Here is a 21634-nt window from a genome sequence, read left to right as displayed (position 1 = left end):
GAGTTTGGCTTTTCACGCCCCTGAGTAGGTGGGGTATGGACAGGGACTGAAGAGAGCTGGACGAACAGAGTGGGTCCTTCTGGGGTGTGTGAGAATGTGGGCGCCTTCGGTATCTCAGGTGGGCTCTTCCACACAGCGAAAGACAATAGGGACAAAGGCGCTCATTCCGTTCAACAATCTCCATGTACAGGCTACGCATATAGTCACAGATGGAGAGGAGGTCTTGAATCATATGCACATTGTATTCGTTATGTATGTAGCTATGCTATCGCAAGCCATGCAAAGCATTTTGAACAATTTTTGAAGTATCTGACTATCAACACCGCTTTCAGCAGTGCCGAAGCTCAAAGATGCCAGGGTATAAGCGCCAAAGTAAATGCAGAAATGTGTCCAAGTGAAAGAAGAAAGAATCGAAGTCAGCCATCATCCAGTGACAGCCAAAGATGCTATGTATATGCAAACAAGTGTGGTGTTAGCGGCTAGTCACTGATACCCCAAGACAGAGTGTCTAGAAAGAAGCGCGCTGAGCAAGGTGCGCGCGGGCGTGCGGGTGCGTGAACTCGCGCTTCGCGATCTGGCCGTTCGCGCACTTGGTGCCAGCGGCCACTGCCTGCCACACAACTTTGCCGTTGTCGCAAAGACCGAACTGCGACTCGCCGTTGCACACGATTGAGCCATTGCTAGAGCAAGTGCTACCCGAGCCTGAATCAGCGCCGCCGGTAGGTTGAGCCGCTCCAGTGCCGTTCGCGGGGACAGTGGCGGATGCACTGGGAGCGGTGACAGTGAGCAAGGTGCGGACGGTAGAAGTGACAGCGTCCGAGGGCGAGGCAGCGGGTGCAGAAGAGACCGCCGGGGCAGAAGAAGCACCGGGAGCGAATACACCACCAGCACCGCCAGTAGCCGAAGCAGCGGGCGCGGAAGAGGCTACAGCAGCAGCGGAAGTTGCAGCCGCACCGCCCTCGCCGGCGCCGGGAGTGTATTGACCGTTGTTGGCAGCGCCAGAGCCAGCAGAAGCTGAAGCTGAAGCGCCAGAGCCAGAGCTACCACCAGTGCTACCGCTACCCGCGTCAGAGGAAGCCCCGCCGCAAACGTCGACGAAGGGGCCGGAGCCGACCTTGTCGACAGTGTCGCCATTCTGGCCGACACCCTCGAAGGTGTAGTCAGAGCTCTCGGTGGTCTTGCAAGTTGCGCCCTTTCCAACGGCGACGTTGGCGATGGCCATGTCAGGGAGCTTCTCGAACTTGGAGTTATCAGATGCACCGCCGCTGACTTGAACGTTGGCGCAGTTCATGTACATCTCGCGGTTTCCAATGTGGTTGAACCAGGTCCAGGCCATGACGAGCTCGCCGTCAGGCAAGGCATCGGGAACCGTGAAGTCGAATGTAGCAGGGCCATCGACACCAGGGCAGCCACCCTCGATGGAGTGGATGACCTTGAACACGGAGTCCTTGGTGGGGTTCTTGTCGGTAGTGACAGAGACCTGGCAACTACCTCCACCGTGGACTGCGGAGCCCGTGAAAGACAATTGCTGCTTAGAGCCGACCGCGAAGTCGTTCATAGGCCCAGCACCCGCGGTTGCGGAGGTCATCTTGCAAGGGTAGTTAGACCCAGAGGGGTCAAGCGGCGAGTTGTCGGGCGATCCGAATGGCTTGGGAGTGGCCAGAATCATGTGCGACTGAACAGAGGGAGCCATGGAGAGCATGGCGACTGCCAGAGTCGAGAGTGCTTGCGAAGTAAACATCTTGGCGGTGTTGATGATCGTTGGTAGAAAGAGTGTTGGAAGTTGTTCGTGTGTTGAAGTTGAAGTTTTCAGATAGCTTTTCCGGAAAGCTGTGCGTTTTGATCTGTCTGCTGGAAGGGAGCGTAGGACTGAAGCCTTAAAGTAGTGATAAGGAGGGTTGTGAAGTTGCCTGAACTGTCGTGAAGTGTATCTACAATGAGTGCGAAGACACACAATAAGAACAATGGCACAAAGAAGGTAGAATGGACAGGGTGAACACCGCAACAAGAGAATGTGATAAAAGTGAAGGTAGAATCTGAACGACTGGCGGACGCACAATGTTTATGGTTTCCACGCCGTGGAGCCAGAGTAGGGATCTTCGCTACGCGCCCACTCCGCCACCGCATGAACAAGGTGATCGGCTATTATTCTCATGCCGGAAGTTTGTCCCTGAATGCGGAGGCTTCATTTGAGAGGTCGTAGCCTTTCAAAGACTCGAGCGCTCATTCGAGCGAGGTTTCGTGAACCTGGATGATCGGTGCAATGAGTGGCTGAGAGTTTATGCGCGGCAGGAACATGAAACAGGGCAAAAAATAGACGCCGGAGCCCACCAGGGGAACCTCGGTCTTGCCCGCTGATCACACGCATTCATAGAGCGCTATCAGGATTTCGTTTCAGGCCGCTTGATTCACGGCTAAGTCGTACATGAAGGGAGCTCTTCTCGACCAGTCCAGGCAGCTGCTCTCCCTGTCGGTGGCAAGCTGATCTGTTTCCTCGATGCGAGTGACATGGCTGTGGTGCGGATGACCGGCGAAGTGTTTGAAACAAACTGCTCACGGCGAGGGAAGTAAAGCGAAGATGGCGACGACGAGACTTACGTATTCACATTGGAGGCGGGATGGTGATGGCTCGATCAAGTCACGATGCGAGCCTCAGAATTTGCCCTAATCCCAATGCACTTTAGCGGCTTGGCACTCGGTGCGTGCCGTGAAGCATCGCGAAAGATTGACGCAGTGCGCGGCAGCAGCATTCACGACTTTGGAAAGGCAGTCCATTGCGACATTGAGTGGTCTCCGCCAGCTACCAAACCCGATATTGCACATTTCGTGCCTATCAACTTCGTATAGGCGGCACGCGCCCGCCCACGACGCGTCTGGCCCTCTGTTGAGCTTCCTCGCTTTCGCAGCAGCCAGCGCGCCATAGCGACAATGTTTACATCGACGGGGAGGACAGCGCCGCCACAGGCCTTCATATCAACCTATGCGCCGCGATTGCGCTCGTATGGAAACTCCCTCATATCGCCCATTGTCCCGCCATCAAACACGCTGCCCGTGCCGCGCACGACGAAGCGCGGAACAGCTGTAATCAGCTATGCGGAAGATGGCTACGACGACAACTTTGAGGATGACAGCGACAATCCGCGCCGCGCGACCGGTTTGCGCAGTCTGCGCAGAGACGAATCGGCGCTGGATAAGACTGCGCAGATAGCAGCCTTGGGCAAGGAGATTAACACACCCGTAGATGTGCAGGGCATCTGGCGCGACTGGATGGGAAGGCCGAAATACACGCGCACTGAGAAGCAAGTGCAGGTCCAGGCTGTTCTCCCTGTCACTCTGATTCCCATACGGATCGATATGGACATTCAAGCCTTTCGCCCAGATGCGCCGCTGCCCACGCCTTCGAACGCGCGCGAATTCGGCATCGACGAAACCCTACCAGCATATAGGCAACCAGACATGACTCCGGCCTACCGCCTGAAAGACACTTTCCTGTGGAATCTGCACGAGGCTTTGATGACCCCAGACCAGTTTGCCAAGATCTTCGTGGATGAGATGGACCTGCCTGTCGACCGCAAACCAGTTCTCATCTACAGCATTGCCACTCAAATTCGGCAGCAGCTGGAGGAGTATGCTGGCGTTGCTCTGCACCCGCTGTTCCATTCGACGACATCACCAACCGTACAAGGCACCACGACAGCTGCACCATCGCAGGCCGAGTTGACTCAGGCAGTGCCATCTCGAGACGGAACCTCAACACCCGCAGCGATAATCACGAACGGCGTTTCGACCCCAGTGATTAATGGCAATGCTCCAACGAACGGCACAGCAACACCCGCAGCCATTCCGAATGGCATAAGCGCATCCGCAACGGCTTTGCCCTCAGAAGATTTGCACAACCCTGACGATACATATCGCTGCATTGTCACGCTCAATGTTAACTTGCTTAACCGGCTGTATAGCGACAAATTCGAGTGGTCTCTACTGCACCCACCGGGCTTTGCAGAGATGTTCGCGAAGGTCACTTGTGCAGATATTGGATTGGCAGGAGAATGGGTTCCCGCAATGTCTCATGCCATCTATGAGGCAGTCCTCCGGTTGAAGAAGGAAACTTGCGAGAATGGAGGCTTGGTCGGGGACGGCGAGATCGACAACGACGCAGTCGACCCCGTCATAGGAGCAGGCTGGAGGTATGACCCGGAGCATCTATGCGATGAGTGGGAACCGAAAGTCGAGATCCTCTCCCCAGAAGAGATCGAGAAGCGCGAAGGTGATAGAGAGAGGCAAATCCGGAGGCTGAGGAGAGAAACAGCACGATTTTCATCCACGGCAAATATGACGGGCACACCACAAAACGACTTCTTTGCAAACCCAGAGCAAACGGAGAACATGGGTCGCGGCGAGCGTAGCAAGAAAAAGAGGCGGTTCAGAAGTCTCAGTCCACAAGGGCGGGACACACCAGACGTAGGCTCCGGATACGGAGGATCGGGTGGAGGCCTAAATGAAACGTATGTATATGCTCTACTAAGTATCATTGTCGTACTAACGATCAATAGCGAACGGAGGGAATGGAAATGCTCCCACTGTCTAATCTGGGGCGATGCTGTCTGGGCTGTACGCGACGGTCCCGCTGGTCCGCGAACACTCTGTGCGAACTGTGGGTATCTCTACGAGCGCGACAAGAAACTTCCCCCCGTGGTCCCACAACCTCTTCTACGGAGACTGGCCGAAGCACTTTGTTCCAAAGTACCCAACAAGGTAGTACCCGCAAGCCGCCTTGTGCTTTCTTTTTCACCATCATCCCGTGGACCGGTTTGAAAGACGGGGGGTTTAGTTCTTTCAGGCATACGTATGCCACGATCTTATTGGGCATTGTACGTTTACTGTAGCATTTATGAGCGACGGCGTCTGGTTGTATCCAATATTCGAGTACTGGATCGGGCAGCTTCGACAGGGGTTGAGTTCGTCAGGAATGGGCGGTACGATAGTGTTGGAAGAAGAGGCGAGGGTTGCGCACTTTGCATCATTGCAGTTGTATACAGTGCGCATGATGATTACAATGTCAAGAACTTACTTCAATACTAAACGACCAAATCCTGATGCCGCTCATCGAGCCAGATGTCCAGAGAACACACCGGTGCAGACGATTGCATTCACACTCGTGAATCGCTTCTGTGCTGCGCCGTAGGGGCCCCCATACGGCAGTACAGTGAACGTGCCGCTTCTACAACAATTAGGTATGGGGATACGCCAACTACTCCGAACTGCGCCAGGACTTTCGCCGGCAACGATTGGCAGTCTATTTCGAACTTTCGTCGTACAGCCTCATCGGCAGATGTTCCAAGCAGCCATAACTGCGGCCTATAGCACTGTTGGCTCGTCATACAGCGCTAGCAAAGTTGGACCCGTTTCCTATTGTTCTTTGTGTGGGGCTGCCTTAGCGCGCTCCTATTCAGATCCTATTGATGCTATTGTGCGACACATGAAACGGGCTCGTAATACAAACCCCAGTGCCACACAACGCGCAACTCTCCGATCGCTGTCCATTGGTACTGTGCTGTCTTGATGGTCGCGGCCATGTCACACATTGCTGTCCTCGCCGCACTGTGCCTCGATCTCAGCGATGAGTCAACGCTGCAATGCCCGCAAGTTACGCACTATTACGTAGAGGCCTGAAATGCTCTCTTGGAGTGTCAGGACGTGCATCAGAGATTTCCCAAGGTTTCTCGTAGGAGGCTCACAATAGGAAGGACTACAACCGCGGAAGGGCGGATGTGGCTTCTGATAGGCTTGCATGGTCCTTCCGACACTACCCAGGTGGTAAGTGCCGTGGTTGCACAACGGCTGCTTGCTATTGTGTGCGGTTTTGGACTGTGTCAATAGGAAGGTCGCGGTTGGTTGCCTGGTGCGGGCTGGGTTATATATCCTGATTGCATATCCTCCTGAAAAGTTCCTTTCCTATACCCAGCACGGTGACGACTTTGAAGAATTAAGTCTCAAGATTGAAGATCAAGAATAGTGATCGGGACTGAGGAGAACATCACAAGGTATGTACGTCTGATTGTATTCTTGCTGTTCCTCTTGGCGCTGGAGTTTTTGCATGTTCGCGATTTTCTTTCCAAGGTATGGGGGAGTATGTACGAGAACGTGTGTCATAACGGAGTGCATACCCGCACCCAGAACGCCATGCACGTACGAGCACACGACACAATGTATCACGACACTACGGTTGAGCTACCGACTGTACTGCCGAAAGCACCCATCTTCCAGTCCAGGCAGCATAACACGACACTAACCGGCGGCTCTGTCCGACATAGTCGTACAATCCAACTTCCTCACCCCAGCATCACGCCACAACCGAGTGCCTTGCACCCCACACCGGAAATCGATCACCACACGCAGGCTCGCAGCCATATAGATCGTATGGACCCGTCACGGAATCTAGCCCTGCACAACGCAAAGCTGCGAACCATTTTGTCAAACTTGCAGAGTGTACCACGACAGGGGTCTTCGCCTACTGCCCCCAATCCTGAGCTTGAGAGTGAGAGGGACATTGATATGCCCCCACCTGCATACCACACCGTCGTCGACCCGGCAGAAACACTACCCGAAATGATGCACAGACTGTATGATACAGTGGAAGAGGAAGACGAAAAGAATGGAGAGACGCCTGAGATCAACATCAATGCCACGACGCAGATTAGAGGCCATGGGAACATCATCAGTATCGCGCAGATGGATAGCATGCGAATTGCGAATCTGCTCGCAATATTGATCCATGGGGGAATACCGCCGAATGCGCAGGCACAGCCTCAGGGACAGCCTGCCAATGCACCTGCGCCTGCACCTGCGCCTGCGACTGCGCCCGAAGTCGCACAACGTCCGGCACAAGAGAGGAGAGAGCTTCCGAAGATCAACATCAACATCAACTGCGGCGCTACTGTCATTGGAGACAGGAACATCGTGGGGCCTGGTCTGGGCGATATCGCGAGGCATATGCAATTGGCGCAGCAGCGACAGCAGGCGCAACAACAACAGCAGCAGCAGCAGCAAAGCCAAGCGAATCTTGCTTCGAAGATGGCACAGCCTCAGCGTCCAGTCTTCGGATATCCTGCTCTAAGTCAAGCTACATTAGCGACGCCGCCAATGAGTCGCAGCTCGAGTTTTGGAAGTGAAGGTTCTGCAGGCACGAAGAGGAAGGCTGAAGAACCACCTGTGGAGGAGCCTGTGAAGAGGGAGAGACGTCTGTGAAGAGGCGACTGTGTGAGACCGATATTGGTATGTACAATGTTTTCGGCGATTGATTGAACATGAGCTGGTATTGGCGTTCGGATGGCGGAATGTGCGCTGTTACTGGTGTCTGAGGGGTGGATTAGGTGTTGCTTAGCATTCTCAGCGGGCATCTGTTGGCGTTCGAGTGTACGGGGTTATGTGATTATGAGGTTGGAGGTTACGTGACTTCTTTAATACCAAGCCATCTTTATGCAACTTACATGGAGATAGCACAGTAGAGTAGATGGACGGCAGAGTATTGTGTATGTCTGGTTTCAATGAGATACGGTCCCGCTGTAACTGTTTCCGAAAATGTTGTTAGCCATTATATTAGGTGCATCCGAAAAGCTGAATCTAGCAATTCATGCTTGGTGCTGTCATGGTAATTTCGTGTCGCCGTACTCAGGTTCGCGTCGCCACTGGCGTTATTGAAGATGCCGAATTGAAGCTGCCAACGGACAGTGTGTTGCTAAAATTCGTACTCCGCGGAGATAATAACTGTGAATAAAGTGCTTTCATCTCGAGCACATTCCTTGCGTATACAAGGACAACACCAAGACGTACCCAAGACGCCACCAAGAAATCGTGTGTAACGTGCTTTTTCTGCGCGTAGGAGAACGAGCCTGCATCGCAACAAACTGTACTAGGTCGGTCCCTTGATAGGCAACTGTTTCAGCCATTGCAGGTGCGTTAATTGTGGAGTGGATGTGCTCGAGATGTAAGTAGTCGCGGTACTGCTTGACCCTGCCGAAGCGTTCGGGGTAGAGAATAGACGGGGCCTCCGTTTCGGGGGGACAGGGCCCGTCCGGGGGAACGAGCTTCAGCAAGGTGGCATCTTTGCCGCCCCGCCTGAGGTACTATTGGCACCGCTCACCAGCGCGAGGCACTTCTGATGAAGAGGACGGCGCAGATTCGCTCGTAGACTCCACCAATATTCCAGACGAGAACGGACTGACCAAGGCGCGTGTCTTCGACGAATCTGCAGTCGCGTTGCTGGTTCGCGCTGACGCAGCTTGCGATCCCTTGGCAGCGTTGCTCCCTCCACCGATTCAGCGCTACGTACGCTTTGGGGAAGCGCCATCCTGTTGAGCGCACCTTCCTTAAGCTCCACCATCGGCCACGCCTCCTTTGAACTTCACTCCTCCCTTCTACCTTCTCTCAACTCTGCTCTCTTTTGTCTTGTGCCCTTCAAGTTCCAGGACTCACCTGTTGGCTGGGTGCCTGTGCTTTCCGGTCGGCAAGCTGCATCTCCGACCCGCAGCTCGCGCAACCTGTCCTCGAGCTCGACTGGCTGCAGCGTTCTTCGGAGCTACCTTCACCGCACTGCAACTCTGAGTCCTTTCTTGACGGCAAACTAAAGGACGTGCGGTGAATTCAACAGATACGCTCTTGTTCGATCCCCCAATTCACCTTACCCAAGGGTCCAAGGACGCAGCTGCAGTTGAGAGCTCTACTTGGTTGGCACTCACCCGAACTCAGTATCGCGATTCACTTTGTTCACCTCGAAACTCAACCACAACCGATTGATATCGCCTGAGCACGCTCCTCTCGTCCACCGCATACGCACATATTACCCGCCACCACTATCTGCTTAGCGTTACAGACTTCTATTGTACAACATGAGTCCCCTGACGAGCTGGGCCATCTTTCTGGTCTTCGCCGCGGGTATAGCGTGGAAATGTGGCGTCTTCGACAAGCTGAGTGGCAAGAAGCCCGAACAGAGCGGTACGAGGGGCCGCACCCTCAGTCGATCGACCGACACAAAGATGCCTGACTGGGTCCAGTCGGAGTCGAACACCAAGTCGAACACCAAGGCCACAAAGAAGCAGGCCCCTCGCAAGTCGGTCAAGAAGGCCGTTCAGGAGGTCGGCAACAAGGCGGAGGCCACCCTTTCAGGAGTTTCCTCCACCACAGGCGCCGATGCTGATGATGACCTCTCCCCGGACCAGTCTCCATCGCTCGCCGCCAAGGTCGCGAACGTGATTCCGAGCGGCAAGGACGTCTCTGACATGCTGGACCCCAAGATCGTTCCTGGGGTCTTGAAGATTGGCGCCTCGGAGAAACCCGCGCGCCCCGCTAAGCCGCAGCAGCAGAAGTCGGAGACCCAGAAACAGACTAAGAAGCAGGCTCAAAACGCGAAGAAGAGGGAATCCGAAAAGGCTGCCAAGGCTGAGGCTGAAGTCGAGCGCAAGAAGCTCCAAGAGCAGCAGCTTCGCACGGCTCGTCTTGCGCGTGGAGAGGCTCCTGGTACTCGTTATCAGACCTCTGGGCCAGGCACAAACCAGGCCTCCCCTAACGTCTGGAATAGTACTGGGACCCCAGCTGCCACCAAGCCTGTTACCGGCCAGCTCCTCGACACCATCGATGCCGCATCCTCCGCCAGTTCGGCTACCAACGGCACTGCACCGACTCCCGACTCTACCTCATATGACAACTTTCCCTCAGAGGAAGATCAGATCGCGGCAGCTTTGGCCGATTCCGCCTGGACTGAGGTCCCTAAGGGCAAGAAGAAGAAGACGACCAAGGCTGAGGTGGCTGTTGGAGATGGCAGCGACTCGGGCATCGGCTACGAGGCCCCTGCGCCGGTCAAGGCGACCCCCGCTCCAGCTCCGAAGAAGGAAAACAAGAAAGAGGTGAAGCCTGCCTCTCGTTATGAGGTGCTTTCGGCACCCGTTCCGGGGTTCAGCGACCCTCGGGACTCTGACTGGCCTGTCGTATGAACGCAGCGGCCGCCTGTCTTAAGGTAATGATCCCGCCCTCCCCCTTTCCAATCATGTTCCCCTTGCCTTGTATGCCCAACATCCTTGCTATTTCGAGCGAAGGTGGACTTCGTTTCATCACTTCATGTTTGGTTATTTTGTCGGGAGTATTGGCATGGCACACAAACGTCTTTTCCCAAGTGTTTGAGTGGTGATGGAAGTTTGGCTCACGATAGGAAAATTGATGGGGTCGGACAGGAGATGTACAACAGCATTATTGGGAGGCTAAGATTGGTCAGAGCAAACGGAGCAAATTTGGAAAGGGAGGAGATGTATTGCATGGGTCTGCTACGAGCAACCCAAGTTTTTCTTTTCGTTCACAAAAGCAGGCTGCTTAGGCGTCAGACCTGGGCATGTTCCATGTACTTTCACTATTGTACGAGGTTCAATCGCATCGGTTCTCACAAATCAGACTATCTGCTTGTGTGATCCCCCTAGAGACTTGCGTGCATCGTTCGAGCTCATGATGACATAAACAAGAAGTACGTCTCCGATGGGTCATCGAGATACGCTACGTCTTTCAACGCCAGCTCCCAAAGTCAATCGCCCAATTGGCATGCTCGTGGGCCGTTTTGGTGTTCGTCCTGCTTGTTGCAACCGTTCTTTGAACAACGTCACTGCCTGATTCAAGTTGGATAAGATTTGCAATACAAATAGTTGCCAATGCGTGTACGTTACAAAGTGGAAAACGATGTAATAATGATTTGGGCAGGTGTAGCTCGGTCGCGAACTCAACTTTTCACCATGTAGCATAGCACCCGTCTTGCACTCAGCGGTGTAGTGTTCTTGCTCCAAATTTGTGTTGTGCTAGGGCTTTTGTCTGGTGCTGTGTTATAAGTGTGATAGACACGTTGAACACCTGTTGATGGACGCTAGTTGGTGTTGAGTGTGAATCGGCAAGCCTGTGATGAGCAATGGTGAAAGCGAGGGAAAGAGCACACAGTCGCACCTGCCTGCTTCGCGCAGTGTCGGTCACTAACTTTCAACCTCACACAGCACGCTGCCCGAGCCAAAGCTACACGCAAGCTCGTAGCTAGATACAACACTCGTTACTGGCCTATGCTGCCCTGGCTGATTCTCTGATACTTCTACCTTGCCCAGCGTCTGCAGTGCTTGCCTTTCAGTACACCCAATCACTCCGCTCTCTACTCCGACCGTTGTCATGAAGCTTGCTACGACTTCCGTCCTCGGTCTTTTGGCTTCTATCACCTGTGGCTTAATTGTACCCCAACGTGCTCGCTCTGAGCTCTCACCGTCCCTGCACCTATCTCCTGGTCTTTCCCGAAGAGCCAACGAGCCCGCCTCAGACGACGTCTGGAACCGAGCAACGTGCCTAGGCGGAAACTTCGTCAAAGCCTTTCCCATGAGCGACAAAGACGCAGGCCAAGAATACTCGCCAAAGCGTGACTCGGCGCAGAGCCAGTGGAAGGGCGACCTCAAGGACGACCTGAAGAAGTGGGGCTGGACAGGCCAAGTTGATGAAGAGCGTTTGCGAATTCGACGACTTTGCGCTCGGCAAGGGCTGGGCCGACGCGGCGAAAGAGCTGGGGATTGGGACCGAGGGGTGGAAGGATATCTGGTGCTATCGGTTCACGCACGGGTCTGTGTGGGATGCTGCGGGGGACAAGAAGTATAAGGCGGATAATAAGGACTATCCGGTAAGATCAAGGTAGACCATAAAGATTGGATCGATGCTAATGGTATCAGTATACCGGGGCATACGGCCAGTTCGGCATCAACTCAGCAGACGGAGCCATCCTCGCCATGGACAACCTTATGCCCAGCTCCGCGTTCCGGATGAACAAACAGCGCGATCCTCTTCCCAGCGAATTACCCGCTCTCCAATCTCTGTCAGATCTTCTTTACGGTGGCTGGTATCGGGGAAGTCAGCCAGAAACATCGATGAACGCGGATGTGAAAAACATGAAGTACTTAATCTCGGTCTCTATAACGAACCCGGAATCTCTGAGCATCATTCAACGGGCGCTGAAGGCCAAGGAGAAGACGACAGTGTCTTACTGGCCAGGAGATACCTTTGACATGTCAACGAAGGAGGGTGAGGCACTCCTTGGCTCAGCCAACGGCAGGCGGTGGGGATATCTCTTAACTCAACGGAAGAACGACATTGGCATCAAGTAAGTCATTCTCGAACACCCTCAACTGTCAGACGCCGTAGGTCTCTGTTTCGGGCATCCGCTAAGTTTCCACGCTTTCCAGAAAGATAGATAGCGTTACGGTCTTCCGAGGCAAAGAGCATGCCAATCCCATTATGATTTTCTACGTTAAATGAGCCGGGGGGATCAAGCTCGAAGAATGGTGCTTCATAAATCTGTGCATATAGCGACAGGTTGCAAAAAGCTGTGAGGCATGGATACATCGACAAATGAACATCTGGATGGCAGATCTTCATGGGCTTTTAGAGAAAGACGGGCTGTGCGAGACAGCTGGTAGTGCGAAATGTAATCCTGGCGCAGCCGTTGAGCCTCGTACAGCCACGGACGGGTGGCGCCCCCAAAAATAAATGTCCGGGCAAGTGCACTGTGCCTACGGTAGATGTTCACCACGTGTGAGGAATCTGTTTCTCCGCTCCGGTACGGGAAACACTGTAACCGGAGAGGATGCCCTGCTAAGTCCGACGCAGTAGGTGCAAGGCCGAGGGGTAGGCAGACAAAGAACGTGTCTCCAACATTTCCAGACGGAATCGTGGTTTGGGATCACAATAAGAATCGAATTTTAAGACACAACATTCATTTAAACTCGCAAACACGAGCCCTCTAAGAGTGAATACCAATTAATTGCGCGATCTGCACATCCACAATCGCGCGACAGAGGTGAGGGGAGCGGCTCTGAAAGTGCATGTCATTGAGGTGTGGCTGACTTCGAGCGTCTTGGCAAAGCCATAGGTGTCCCTTCAGCACTCGGAGCTTCAGAACCCACTATATACCCCGGCCCGCCCACACAGCGTCTCGCCTGCTCAACCTTTACTCTCCTTTCAATTTGTTAATACACCATGGCGCAGATTCGCGGCACCGCCGGCTACCACCTGGGCAACCAGAGCCCCTTCGGCAATGGAGGACGCAGCGACAGCACTACCAACGACCCAAGCCCGCTCGACCAGCTGCGGGAACAGACGAACAAGATCGAGGACTTTTTGGACACGCTTTCGGAGCCTGTGAAGCCGTGAGTGCACTCAGAGACGCGCTGGGACAGTGGACATGTCACACGCGGCAGCTGTGCGAGAGGAGAGCGCTGACAAGACTGTTTAGATACCTGCCCATGATTGGACGATTTCTGATTGTCGTTACTTTCCTCGAAGATGCGCTGCGCATAATAACCCAGTGGACTGACCAGCTCACGTATCTACACGACTACAGGCATAGTACGCACCATACCAACCTCCCAGCATGTTGAGAACACAGCTAATGTGTGTCACGCAGTTCCCAATGGCCTCACGCACATCTTCCTGATCGTAAACGTAATCGCCATGACTGTCTGCTCCATCATGATCATCGCACGAAAGAACTCGGATTACGGCGTTATTGGACTCATTGGCGTGGTTGTTCTCCAGGGTCTCGGATACGGTCTGGTCTTCGACCTGAACTTCTTTCTGCGCAACTTGTCCGTCATGGGAGGACTGTTGATGGTGCTTTCCGACTCGTGGGTCCGCAAGAAGTTCGCCCCGGCTGGTCTCCCGACGCTCGACGAGAAGGACCGCAAGATGTACTTCCAGCTTGCTGGTCGTGTCTTGCTCATCTTCCTCTTCGTCGGCTTCGTTTTCCGCGGCGACTGGAGCTTCTGGAGGGTCTGTGTTAGCTTGCTCGGATTCGTGGCCTGCGTAATGGTTGTTGTTGGTTTCAAGGCCAAGTTCAGCGCAATCATGCTTGTCGTCATTCTCAGCATCTTCAACCTTCTCGTCAACAACTTCTGGACTCTGCACCCACACCACCCCCACAAGGACTTTGCCAAATACGACTTCTTCCAAATCCTCTCCATTGTGTAAGTTTCTCAACATCTCTCGTTAAAACCTATTCTGATCGTTCTTGCAGTGGCGGTCTTCTCCTCCTGGTCAACATGGGCCCTGGTCAATTCTCGGTCGATGAGAAGAAGAAGGTCTACTAGACGGCCTTCTCGCGTTCCACTACGTTTTACGAACCAGCACCAGAGCATGCTTGGACGACATATGTGATACCTGAAATTCATTTCATCACAACTATTGAATACGAAAGAGGGCGGCAATCAGGTATAACCGCCCAAGAAGCAAGCACAGGATGCAAGAAGGGATCTGGCAAAAACTTGGGTGAAGCTAATAGCACGGAGTCAGCGTGGCTATGGCTTTGTGTAGAATCTACTGTCTGGTCAAGCAGTATGGCGTTAGCATATGCGCAATTGGATTTCTTTAAAATGAAATATTCCTGACTACGGGTCGGGAATTCTACAGGACTATTGATGTGCCTGACGCTTACTTCGATTGGCTATGAAGTAGACACATGTACCTGACGATGCAGCCGTAAACTAGACGTCAATATATCGACATTCCCGAAAAGTGGATCGCCCGGTGCAGCTTTCACCGACCATGCAGACCCTTGCCCGTGCTTCTACAGCTATCTTATCTAAGCAGCATCGGAGACCTCCGATACGGGAATCCGATGCTAACCATTGAGAGCTAACATCTGAACAACAGCTACTACCGAGGCTGTTACACAACAACACCAAATCAATTTCTGTTCTAATATAGAAATTCGTGTAAAGACACCATGGCACCCAACCGCATCATTATAGACACTGACCCAGTGAGTTCGTGCCATTGACAGCTAGAGTGGGGTGGGCGTTGACACAGAAGTCACTAACCACCACTTTGCGTTAGGGCGTGGACGATGTTCTCGCTATGCTGCTCGCTTTCTCGGCGAAGCCTGAAGAGCTGGAAGTCCTGATGCTGAGTCTCACATTTGGCAATGTCGAAGTGCAAAAGTAAGGAGCTACCCCTCTCTCCTTGAAATATCCAGCATTCGGTATGGGAGTGCGTGCTGATAAGCCGCACAGTTGTCTGCGAAACGTTGTCACGCTTTTCCACTATATTGAGAAAGAGAAAGCGTGGCGGAAAGAGAATGGACGGCCCGAGGGCTTTGAGGGACTGGCAGCTAGGAAACCGATCGGTGAGTTCTGATTGTGAAGAGGCTGAGTGCTGGCTTTTGGAGGCTAATCAGGATTAGTTGCGGTTGGAGCGGAGGAGCCTCTTGCTGAGCATATGATGGTTGCTGACTTCTTTCGTAAGTGAACTGTTGAAAGGGAGTTGACAACGAGACTGATCGAGATAGATGGCGTCGATGGATTGGGTGGTATACATCACAGCGTAAAACACCCCCTGGTTCTATGAGTCTGAAAACATAACTGACTAGGTGGCATCAGCACCCTCACATGTCCCCCGAAGAGACATGGAAATCCCTCTTCAAGCCCACACCAGAGCCTCTCGGCACTGAAGAAGCTGCAGACTTGCAGAAAGTCAAAGATGCGCACAAGCTCTTCACACCATCGCTCAAACCTGCGCACGAGGAAATGTTGCAGTTGTTGCGAGACAACGAGCCGGACACTATCACTATCGTTGCCATCGGTCCGCTGACTAACCTTGCGATTGCTGCGGCAACTGACCCGGAAGCTTTCTTGAGAGTCAAGGAGGTCGTGGTCATGGGCGGAGCTGTGAACTGGCCCGGAAATGTAAGTAAATTTTTCATCCGTACATTATATTGCGGTAGTGGTCAACGAAGGCAAAGTGAAGGCTATAGTGCTCCGCTGAGCTACCCCATCAGCCGCCAGACTTACACCTCCTCTCCTCCCCACTCGTCACGTCTATCCCAGTCCCACCCTTCAACCTCATCAAACAACCCAACACGCCTCTCCGCCGCCAACTAAACATCCGAAACCAGATGACACCCGGCGCAGAATTCAACACCTACGCCGACTCTGTGGCCGCAGCCCGCGTGTACGCACTCACATCGCCCAACCCAAAAACCACCATGCCGCCCGTCGTCGGAAAGAAAGCACTACCACCGTACCCAGAGAAGCTCTCGCGCCAATTGAAGGTCAAGTTGTTCCCGCTGGACATCACAGAGCAGCATCTCCTCCCGCGGACACTGTTCAACAAGTACATCGAAGCAGACGCATTGAGCGGCTCGCCTCTTACAGAATGGGCGTCCCTCTTCCTCATTTCTACGTTTCGCAAGATTGCGTCCCTGGACTCGCATCTCGACCCCGATACCATTGGGCTGCATCTGCATGATCCGCTTACCATCTGGTATGCGATGGCGTCTGCCGACCCGCTGTGGAAATTCGTCACTGAAGACCTCCGCGTACGTGACCCCATACCTCCCTTCTCCCTCATTCTAGGAGCGTTCTATGCTGATCGATTTAAAGGTCGAAACATCTGGCCAATGGACGCGCGGCTGCTGCATCGTGGATCGCCGACAGAGAGAAGTGAAGCAGGACTTGACGGTCAGCTTGGACGAGGAAGTTGTAGGAGATGCGGGTGGGTGGAGGGATGCCAGGAAGGGGAATCGGATTGAGAGGGCGGTGGAGAGTCCAGGGGGTGAGAAATTCGCTAATTTGATATTGGAGAGGGTCTTTGGGAGCGTTTGAAGAGCGTTGGGTGGATATGACATAGAATGTTGGGCTATAGAAGGTAAAAGGCCCAGTACACATTACGATCTATGATAATGTATTTGTGAGTGAGAAGGCAAATACCATGCATCTATTAAATCTCCGCTAATGCTTCTATAGCAATGTGCACTCGAATTAGCCGCGCTTCGTACACTGTATCCTACAAAAATGCTCTGAAAGACTATGCCCTAACGCTCGCTCATAACAATATTAGAATGATACCAGGTCCAACTTCATACCGACGTCACATTCTAGAAGTCCTTCTTCGCATGCTTGCTCCTCTGTCTCAGTCTCTCGCCATATCTATACAGAATGAACGGAATCGGAATAAACGCCACGCCCAAGAAAGCCAGCAGGCTACTCGCCCAATTCACCCCCAGTCTCGTGTACATCGCTGACGCGAAAAGCGGGAACCCAGCACCGAACGCACTGCGGAAGAGATCATTCCCCGCAAACACACTCGCCGTATACGCCGGATACGCATCACTCAAATACGGCAGCACAGCCTGAAACAGCAAGAACGCCGCCACGCCGAAGAAACTCGACCCAATAATGGGCACAATCCAGTGCACATCGCTGCGACTGCTCCAGCCGAACCAAAACAGGCAGATGGGCACGAAGAAACCGCCGACCATGGCTGGCTGCAGGCGGAGCTCGGGCTTGATCTCGCCGTTTTCGTTGAACTGCTTTTCGAGGTAGAACCACATGTAGAGGAAGAGGCAGGTCATGGCTGTCAGGGAGCCGACGAGGATGCCGAGGAAGGCGAGACCTTCTTGGCCGAGATTGAAGCCGTAGATTTCGACGAAGACGAGGGGGAAGGACTCGAACCAGATGTAGAGGAGGCCATAGATGTGTTGGAAAGCTTTCGTCTGATCCTGTTTGAACTGTTTATTTGCTTTTTACTATTATTTGCTACTAGAGATATAAAATCTCTATTTCCTACATTGTAAATAGTTAACTCAAATCGTACTTCAATGAATCTACTTTCATCCCAATTGTTCTCTTGCCTTATTGTCAAAAGGTTATGAGCCCGGTGCGCTCTAACGCACAATCAACCCCTTTGACTCTATTGCTTCTACGAGAAAACCACTTCAACAAACACAAACAAACTCTGCCTGTTATACTATCAATCCCTACTGATTTAGACCAAAACGTTTGTTTTGATCACTCAGCAAGATCATTGAACATAACACAGTACAAAAGGTTTGTTTCTTAGTCTTGTACTAACGTCACAAAGATCAGTTGTCTTACTATTGTCTCATTGACAAAGTCCAACTTCCTACTCATTCTTGCTCTGTCTAAATTGTTTGGATCAGCATACACCTTGCAAACCCAGTAGCTCTAGACTATAAAGCTCCTTGCTGAAAGTCTACTACTTACTGGATTACACACCACTTCTTCATCTTTGCCTCCAATACTATCCATTTTCACTCCCCTTCTAACTTCTTTCGTTTCACTGACTTCTCTATTCTTTTCCAACGAGTCGACAACATGTCTAGTACCGCCGAGCCAGGCGACATGGCTGGACTCCCTAAGAACGCCGTTGTTCTAAAGGGCAAGACTAATTTCACTAGATGGAAACGCGATCTAAAAGTCATCGGAGAAGCTGAGGGATGGTTAAGTATTGCTGAAGGACGTGAAGCCATTCTTCTACCACCTAACGAGGATGATTATTTGAAACCACCCTCAATCCAGGCAAAAGAAGAACCTGACCCCATCCCACCATCAACAGACACCTCAACCATCAACTCCAATGCCTTCATTACGTCTGAAATGTATCAAAAGTTAACAAAAGAACATCTTGAAAGTCTGCTTGCTGCACGGGACATCAAAGCACAGATCCCCGACCATTCATCTGAACCAACCAAAGCCACTATGTCAGCGCAACTTGCTGCTTGGGATATTGAGCACTTTCAGTCTCACCTCTCTCATAATCCTCCACGAACGACGTCCACAGAATCAATAGCTCCCACGGAATCTCTGTCAGACAGGATTTCTCGGTACAGGCTCCGCGTCGATCAATATGAGAAAAACAACCGCAAAGTTCGGCGTGCCAAAGCTGTTCTCATCTACCTGTGCGATCCTACTATCCGTGGCTCCCTTCAACTTCTTCATACACCGAAAGATATTCTGGGGTATCTTGAGAAACGTTTCAAAATGCTAGACAGCCAGGTAGAGCAAATCGCCCAGGACAGCCTCGACAAGTTGAAATTAGTTTCGTGCACTGGAATTCAGGACTACCTCAACCGACTAGAAATGTATCGGCAAGACATCCGTGATGTAGGAGGAGAAGCCTATTCTGATCGGCAACTCATTCCGAAAATCATGATGGCCTTACCCGACACCTACCGACCGTTCATAGATCAACATGACTACTTATCCGGTATTCCTGGAGCTGCAGCTTTGACACTCGATGACATCACTGCCCGTCTTCTCACACATGAAGCTAAGCTTGAACGACGTGGCATAAAACTTCACAACAATGTCACAACTGAGTCGAAACCCACTGAGTCAAAATCCACTGCAAACAACGTTGACACACAATCTACTCCGAAACCTGAAAGAGTTCGACGCTGCCACACGAAGGGCTGCCGAAGTTGGTGGAGTCATGACGAAGACCGATGTTGGGTAAAACACCCAGAGCTCCGTCCAAAGAAAGATAAAGATGGGAAGCTTCAATTTCAGAACACCAATACAGGTGGCACCCCGACGTCTACACAAAACTTAGCAACCAAACCAACCAACACCAGCGAAAAAAAGGATAACTATTTTGCTATGGTTCAAGGAGGACGACTGGACGTAAGCCATATGATCAACATCTACGATGAAACCGATGATGATCTTGATGACGACCTTTCATTCGTTGACGTCCACATGGTTGAAGCCGTATCGTCACCTACACAAGACTCCAAGGAGGACGCCCGCACCCCGTCCCCCGCGCTCAACTATCGCAATCTCACTCGGCAAGCACTTGTGAGTCTTTGTGAGAAAAAAGGTCTTGATCCATATCGAAAGAAGGACGGACAGGCAAAAGCTAAGAGCACTTTGATCTCATCTCTAAGAGCACTTGAGCGAAAACAGGCGAAAGAAATTGAACTGTTGAAGTCATCTAACATGTCTCCGGTCTCCCAAACTTCCGACAACACGTCAGACAAAAATCCCCGGACCCCTAGGACTCAACAACGTTTCAAAGACGTAACGATCCCAGCAACTCCCACCGACACGTACGGTACCCCTATTACCGTGCCCGCCACCCCAGTCACCCTCGGAGAATTCTTGTCTCCCACCCGAAATGAATCCCACGACTCTGAAATCATACCAAGGTTGAACCAAGCTTTGCAGTTTAAACTCTCGGTCTCTACCTCAATTAGTACCGAAGAGGTCCTACTCCCGACTCTGAACGTTGCCGAAGCACAGGATATAGTTTCCAAAGCTATGTTGTATGTTCGCGAAGTTCATGAGGGCCAAGAAACTAAGCAAGGATTCACCGACTGGCTCGAAGCCCACTCTGATGATGCAGATGAAACCTTGAATCTCATTCGACCCACATCAGAGTCATGTCTCGTTCAACATCTCAATGTATCAGGTGATGGATCCAGCGACACTACGGTGATGAACGCCAACCAAGGTGGTACCAATGAATGGATTGTGGATTCAGGCGCTAATACACATCTCGTAAACAACCCTGCATGGTTTTTAACCCTGCAGCCCACCACGGAAACTGCGAGTGGTCCCAGCGCTGCTATTCCACTACAGGGACAGGGAATAGCTGCTATTCATTTGGAAGACAGTGACGTCACCCTATCGCTAGGAGACGCTCTTCTGGCCAACTGTGCCAAATTCAATATTCTGTCCCTATTTCGACTAGGCAAGGCGGGTCTCTGTGGAGAATGGGATGACGGTACCATCACTATTCGCGACAAGAAAACAAAGAATCTCATCGGTACTGCTGTCGCCCGCGGTGGACTTTATTATGTTCAAAAAGCTGGCAACTGCAAAGCATCCGTGCGACACCCTGATTCCCGAGAGCAAAAAGTCTCGTCTGCTATCTACGTAAACAATCTTGCACGAAAAGCAGTAATTCGTGCTCACCGCTGCATGGGACATCTCTCCTGGTCGGGGTTACTCACTCTTGTTAAGCATTCTACGGGATTCAAGTTCACTGAACAAGATGTTAAGAAACTCGTCGGCTCGATCTGCCCAGTCTGTGCTGTTGCAAAGCCTATAATCCACATTCCAACCCAACCTGCCTCCCGAACATTCACTGATCCTGGAGCTATGGTTATTGTGGATTTATGGGGACCTCACAACTACCCAAAGGGATGGGACAGAACAAACGAGCTTCTCTTCATGACATCGGCAGCCACTGGGTGGACAAGCGTAGCAAGGGTAATTAGTCGAAGTCATATCTTCCGTGCGTGGAAGGTCATGCACAAAAAGCGACAGAGGTCACGAGGCCAGCTCAACTTTTGTTACCGATTCGATAATATGTTTAACAACAACATACTTCGCGACTACTGTGATAAACACGGAATTGAGTATGAGTTCGCTGGAGCATACGCACCCCATCAGGTTGGGATCCAAGAACGAGGACATCGTACAATGAGGGAGCGTGCAGCCGCTATGTGGCAAGACCATAAACTCCCAGGAAACCCAGATGACTGGGAAGAATCATTCCGGACAAACACCTTCTCTGAAACTCTGCCTGAAACTCTGTGGGTAGAACTAGCAAGTCACGCAGTATGGTGTAAGAACCGCTCCCCAGCTGAGAGGGCAGGAGATGCAATCACTCCTTGGCGCGCTGAATTGAACGTTGACCCTGATTTCTCAAACGAACGTATCTGGGGCAGTCCTGCCTATGCTATCATCCCTCATGACAAACGAAGGGGCTCGAAATTGCTACAACCTCGAAGTAAAATTGGATACTTTGTTGGGATGGAGAATGAAACAACTAT

At 52.1% G+C, this 21634-nt stretch overlaps 8 protein-coding genes across 8 annotated transcripts; 6 read left to right on the top strand and 2 right to left on the bottom strand.

The window, feature by feature from the left end:
• Positions 1 to 508: 508 nt before the first annotated feature.
• N0V89_005109 (uncharacterized protein) lies at positions 509 to 1741 on the bottom strand (the record flags this gene model as incomplete). Its single annotated transcript, XM_056213887.1, has 1 exon — positions 509 to 1741. The coding sequence occupies one exon, from the start codon at positions 1739 to 1741 to the stop codon at positions 509 to 511; it is 1233 nt and encodes a 410-aa protein (XP_056071154.1).
• Positions 1742 to 2928: 1187 nt separating this feature from the next.
• SFH1 (Chromatin structure remodeling complex protein sfh1) lies at positions 2929 to 4815 on the top strand (the record flags this gene model as incomplete). Its single annotated transcript, XM_056213886.1, has 1 exon — positions 2929 to 4815. One exon carries the CDS (start codon positions 2929 to 2931, stop codon positions 4813 to 4815), a length of 1887 nt encoding a protein of 628 aa, XP_056071153.1.
• A 1392-nt stretch (positions 4816 to 6207) lies between these two features.
• On the top strand, positions 6208 to 7248 carry N0V89_005107 (uncharacterized protein; the record flags this gene model as incomplete). Its single annotated transcript, XM_056213885.1, has 1 exon — positions 6208 to 7248. The coding sequence occupies one exon, from the start codon at positions 6208 to 6210 to the stop codon at positions 7246 to 7248; it is 1041 nt and encodes a 346-aa protein (XP_056071152.1).
• A 1640-nt stretch (positions 7249 to 8888) lies between these two features.
• On the top strand, positions 8889 to 9989 carry N0V89_005106 (uncharacterized protein; the record flags this gene model as incomplete). Its single annotated transcript, XM_056213884.1, has 1 exon — positions 8889 to 9989. The coding sequence occupies one exon, from the start codon at positions 8889 to 8891 to the stop codon at positions 9987 to 9989; it is 1101 nt and encodes a 366-aa protein (XP_056071151.1).
• Positions 9990 to 11190: 1201 nt separating this feature from the next.
• On the top strand, positions 11191 to 12167 carry N0V89_005105 (uncharacterized protein; the record flags this gene model as incomplete). Its single annotated transcript, XM_056213883.1, has 3 exons — positions 11191 to 11483; positions 11515 to 11686; positions 11736 to 12167. The coding sequence occupies 3 exons, from the start codon at positions 11191 to 11193 to the stop codon at positions 12165 to 12167; spliced, it is 897 nt and encodes a 298-aa protein (XP_056071150.1).
• An 871-nt stretch (positions 12168 to 13038) lies between these two features.
• On the top strand, positions 13039 to 14147 carry ERV29 (ER-derived vesicles protein erv29; the record flags this gene model as incomplete). The annotated part of the gene is made up of 4 exons (XM_056213882.1): positions 13039 to 13208; positions 13295 to 13407; positions 13466 to 14024; positions 14075 to 14147. 4 exons carry the CDS (start codon positions 13039 to 13041, stop codon positions 14145 to 14147), a joined length of 915 nt encoding a protein of 304 aa, XP_056071149.1.
• A 766-nt stretch (positions 14148 to 14913) lies between these two features.
• N0V89_005103 (uncharacterized protein) lies at positions 14914 to 16658 on the top strand (the record flags this gene model as incomplete). Its single annotated transcript, XM_056213881.1, has 5 exons — positions 14914 to 14996; positions 15069 to 15185; positions 15425 to 15740; positions 15809 to 16372; positions 16410 to 16658. The coding sequence occupies 5 exons, from the start codon at positions 14914 to 14916 to the stop codon at positions 16656 to 16658; spliced, it is 1329 nt and encodes a 442-aa protein (XP_056071148.1).
• A 272-nt stretch (positions 16659 to 16930) lies between these two features.
• On the bottom strand, positions 16931 to 17669 carry MDR1_2 (GTPase-activating protein; the record flags this gene model as incomplete). Its single annotated transcript, XM_056213880.1, has 2 exons — positions 16931 to 17563; positions 17664 to 17669. The coding sequence occupies 2 exons, from the start codon at positions 17667 to 17669 to the stop codon at positions 16931 to 16933; spliced, it is 639 nt and encodes a 212-aa protein (XP_056071147.1).
• Between the last annotated feature and the right edge of the window lie 3965 nt (positions 17670 to 21634).

The sequence above is a fragment of the Didymosphaeria variabile genome (genome assembly GCF_027946475.1).
Source record: "Didymosphaeria variabile strain IMI 356815 chromosome Unknown scaffold_4, whole genome shotgun sequence".
Taxonomy (NCBI): domain Eukaryota; kingdom Fungi; phylum Ascomycota; class Dothideomycetes; order Pleosporales; family Didymosphaeriaceae; genus Didymosphaeria; species Didymosphaeria variabile.
The sequence above is the reverse complement of the archived record's forward strand: the minus strand, read 5'-3'. Positions and strand labels throughout refer to the sequence as shown.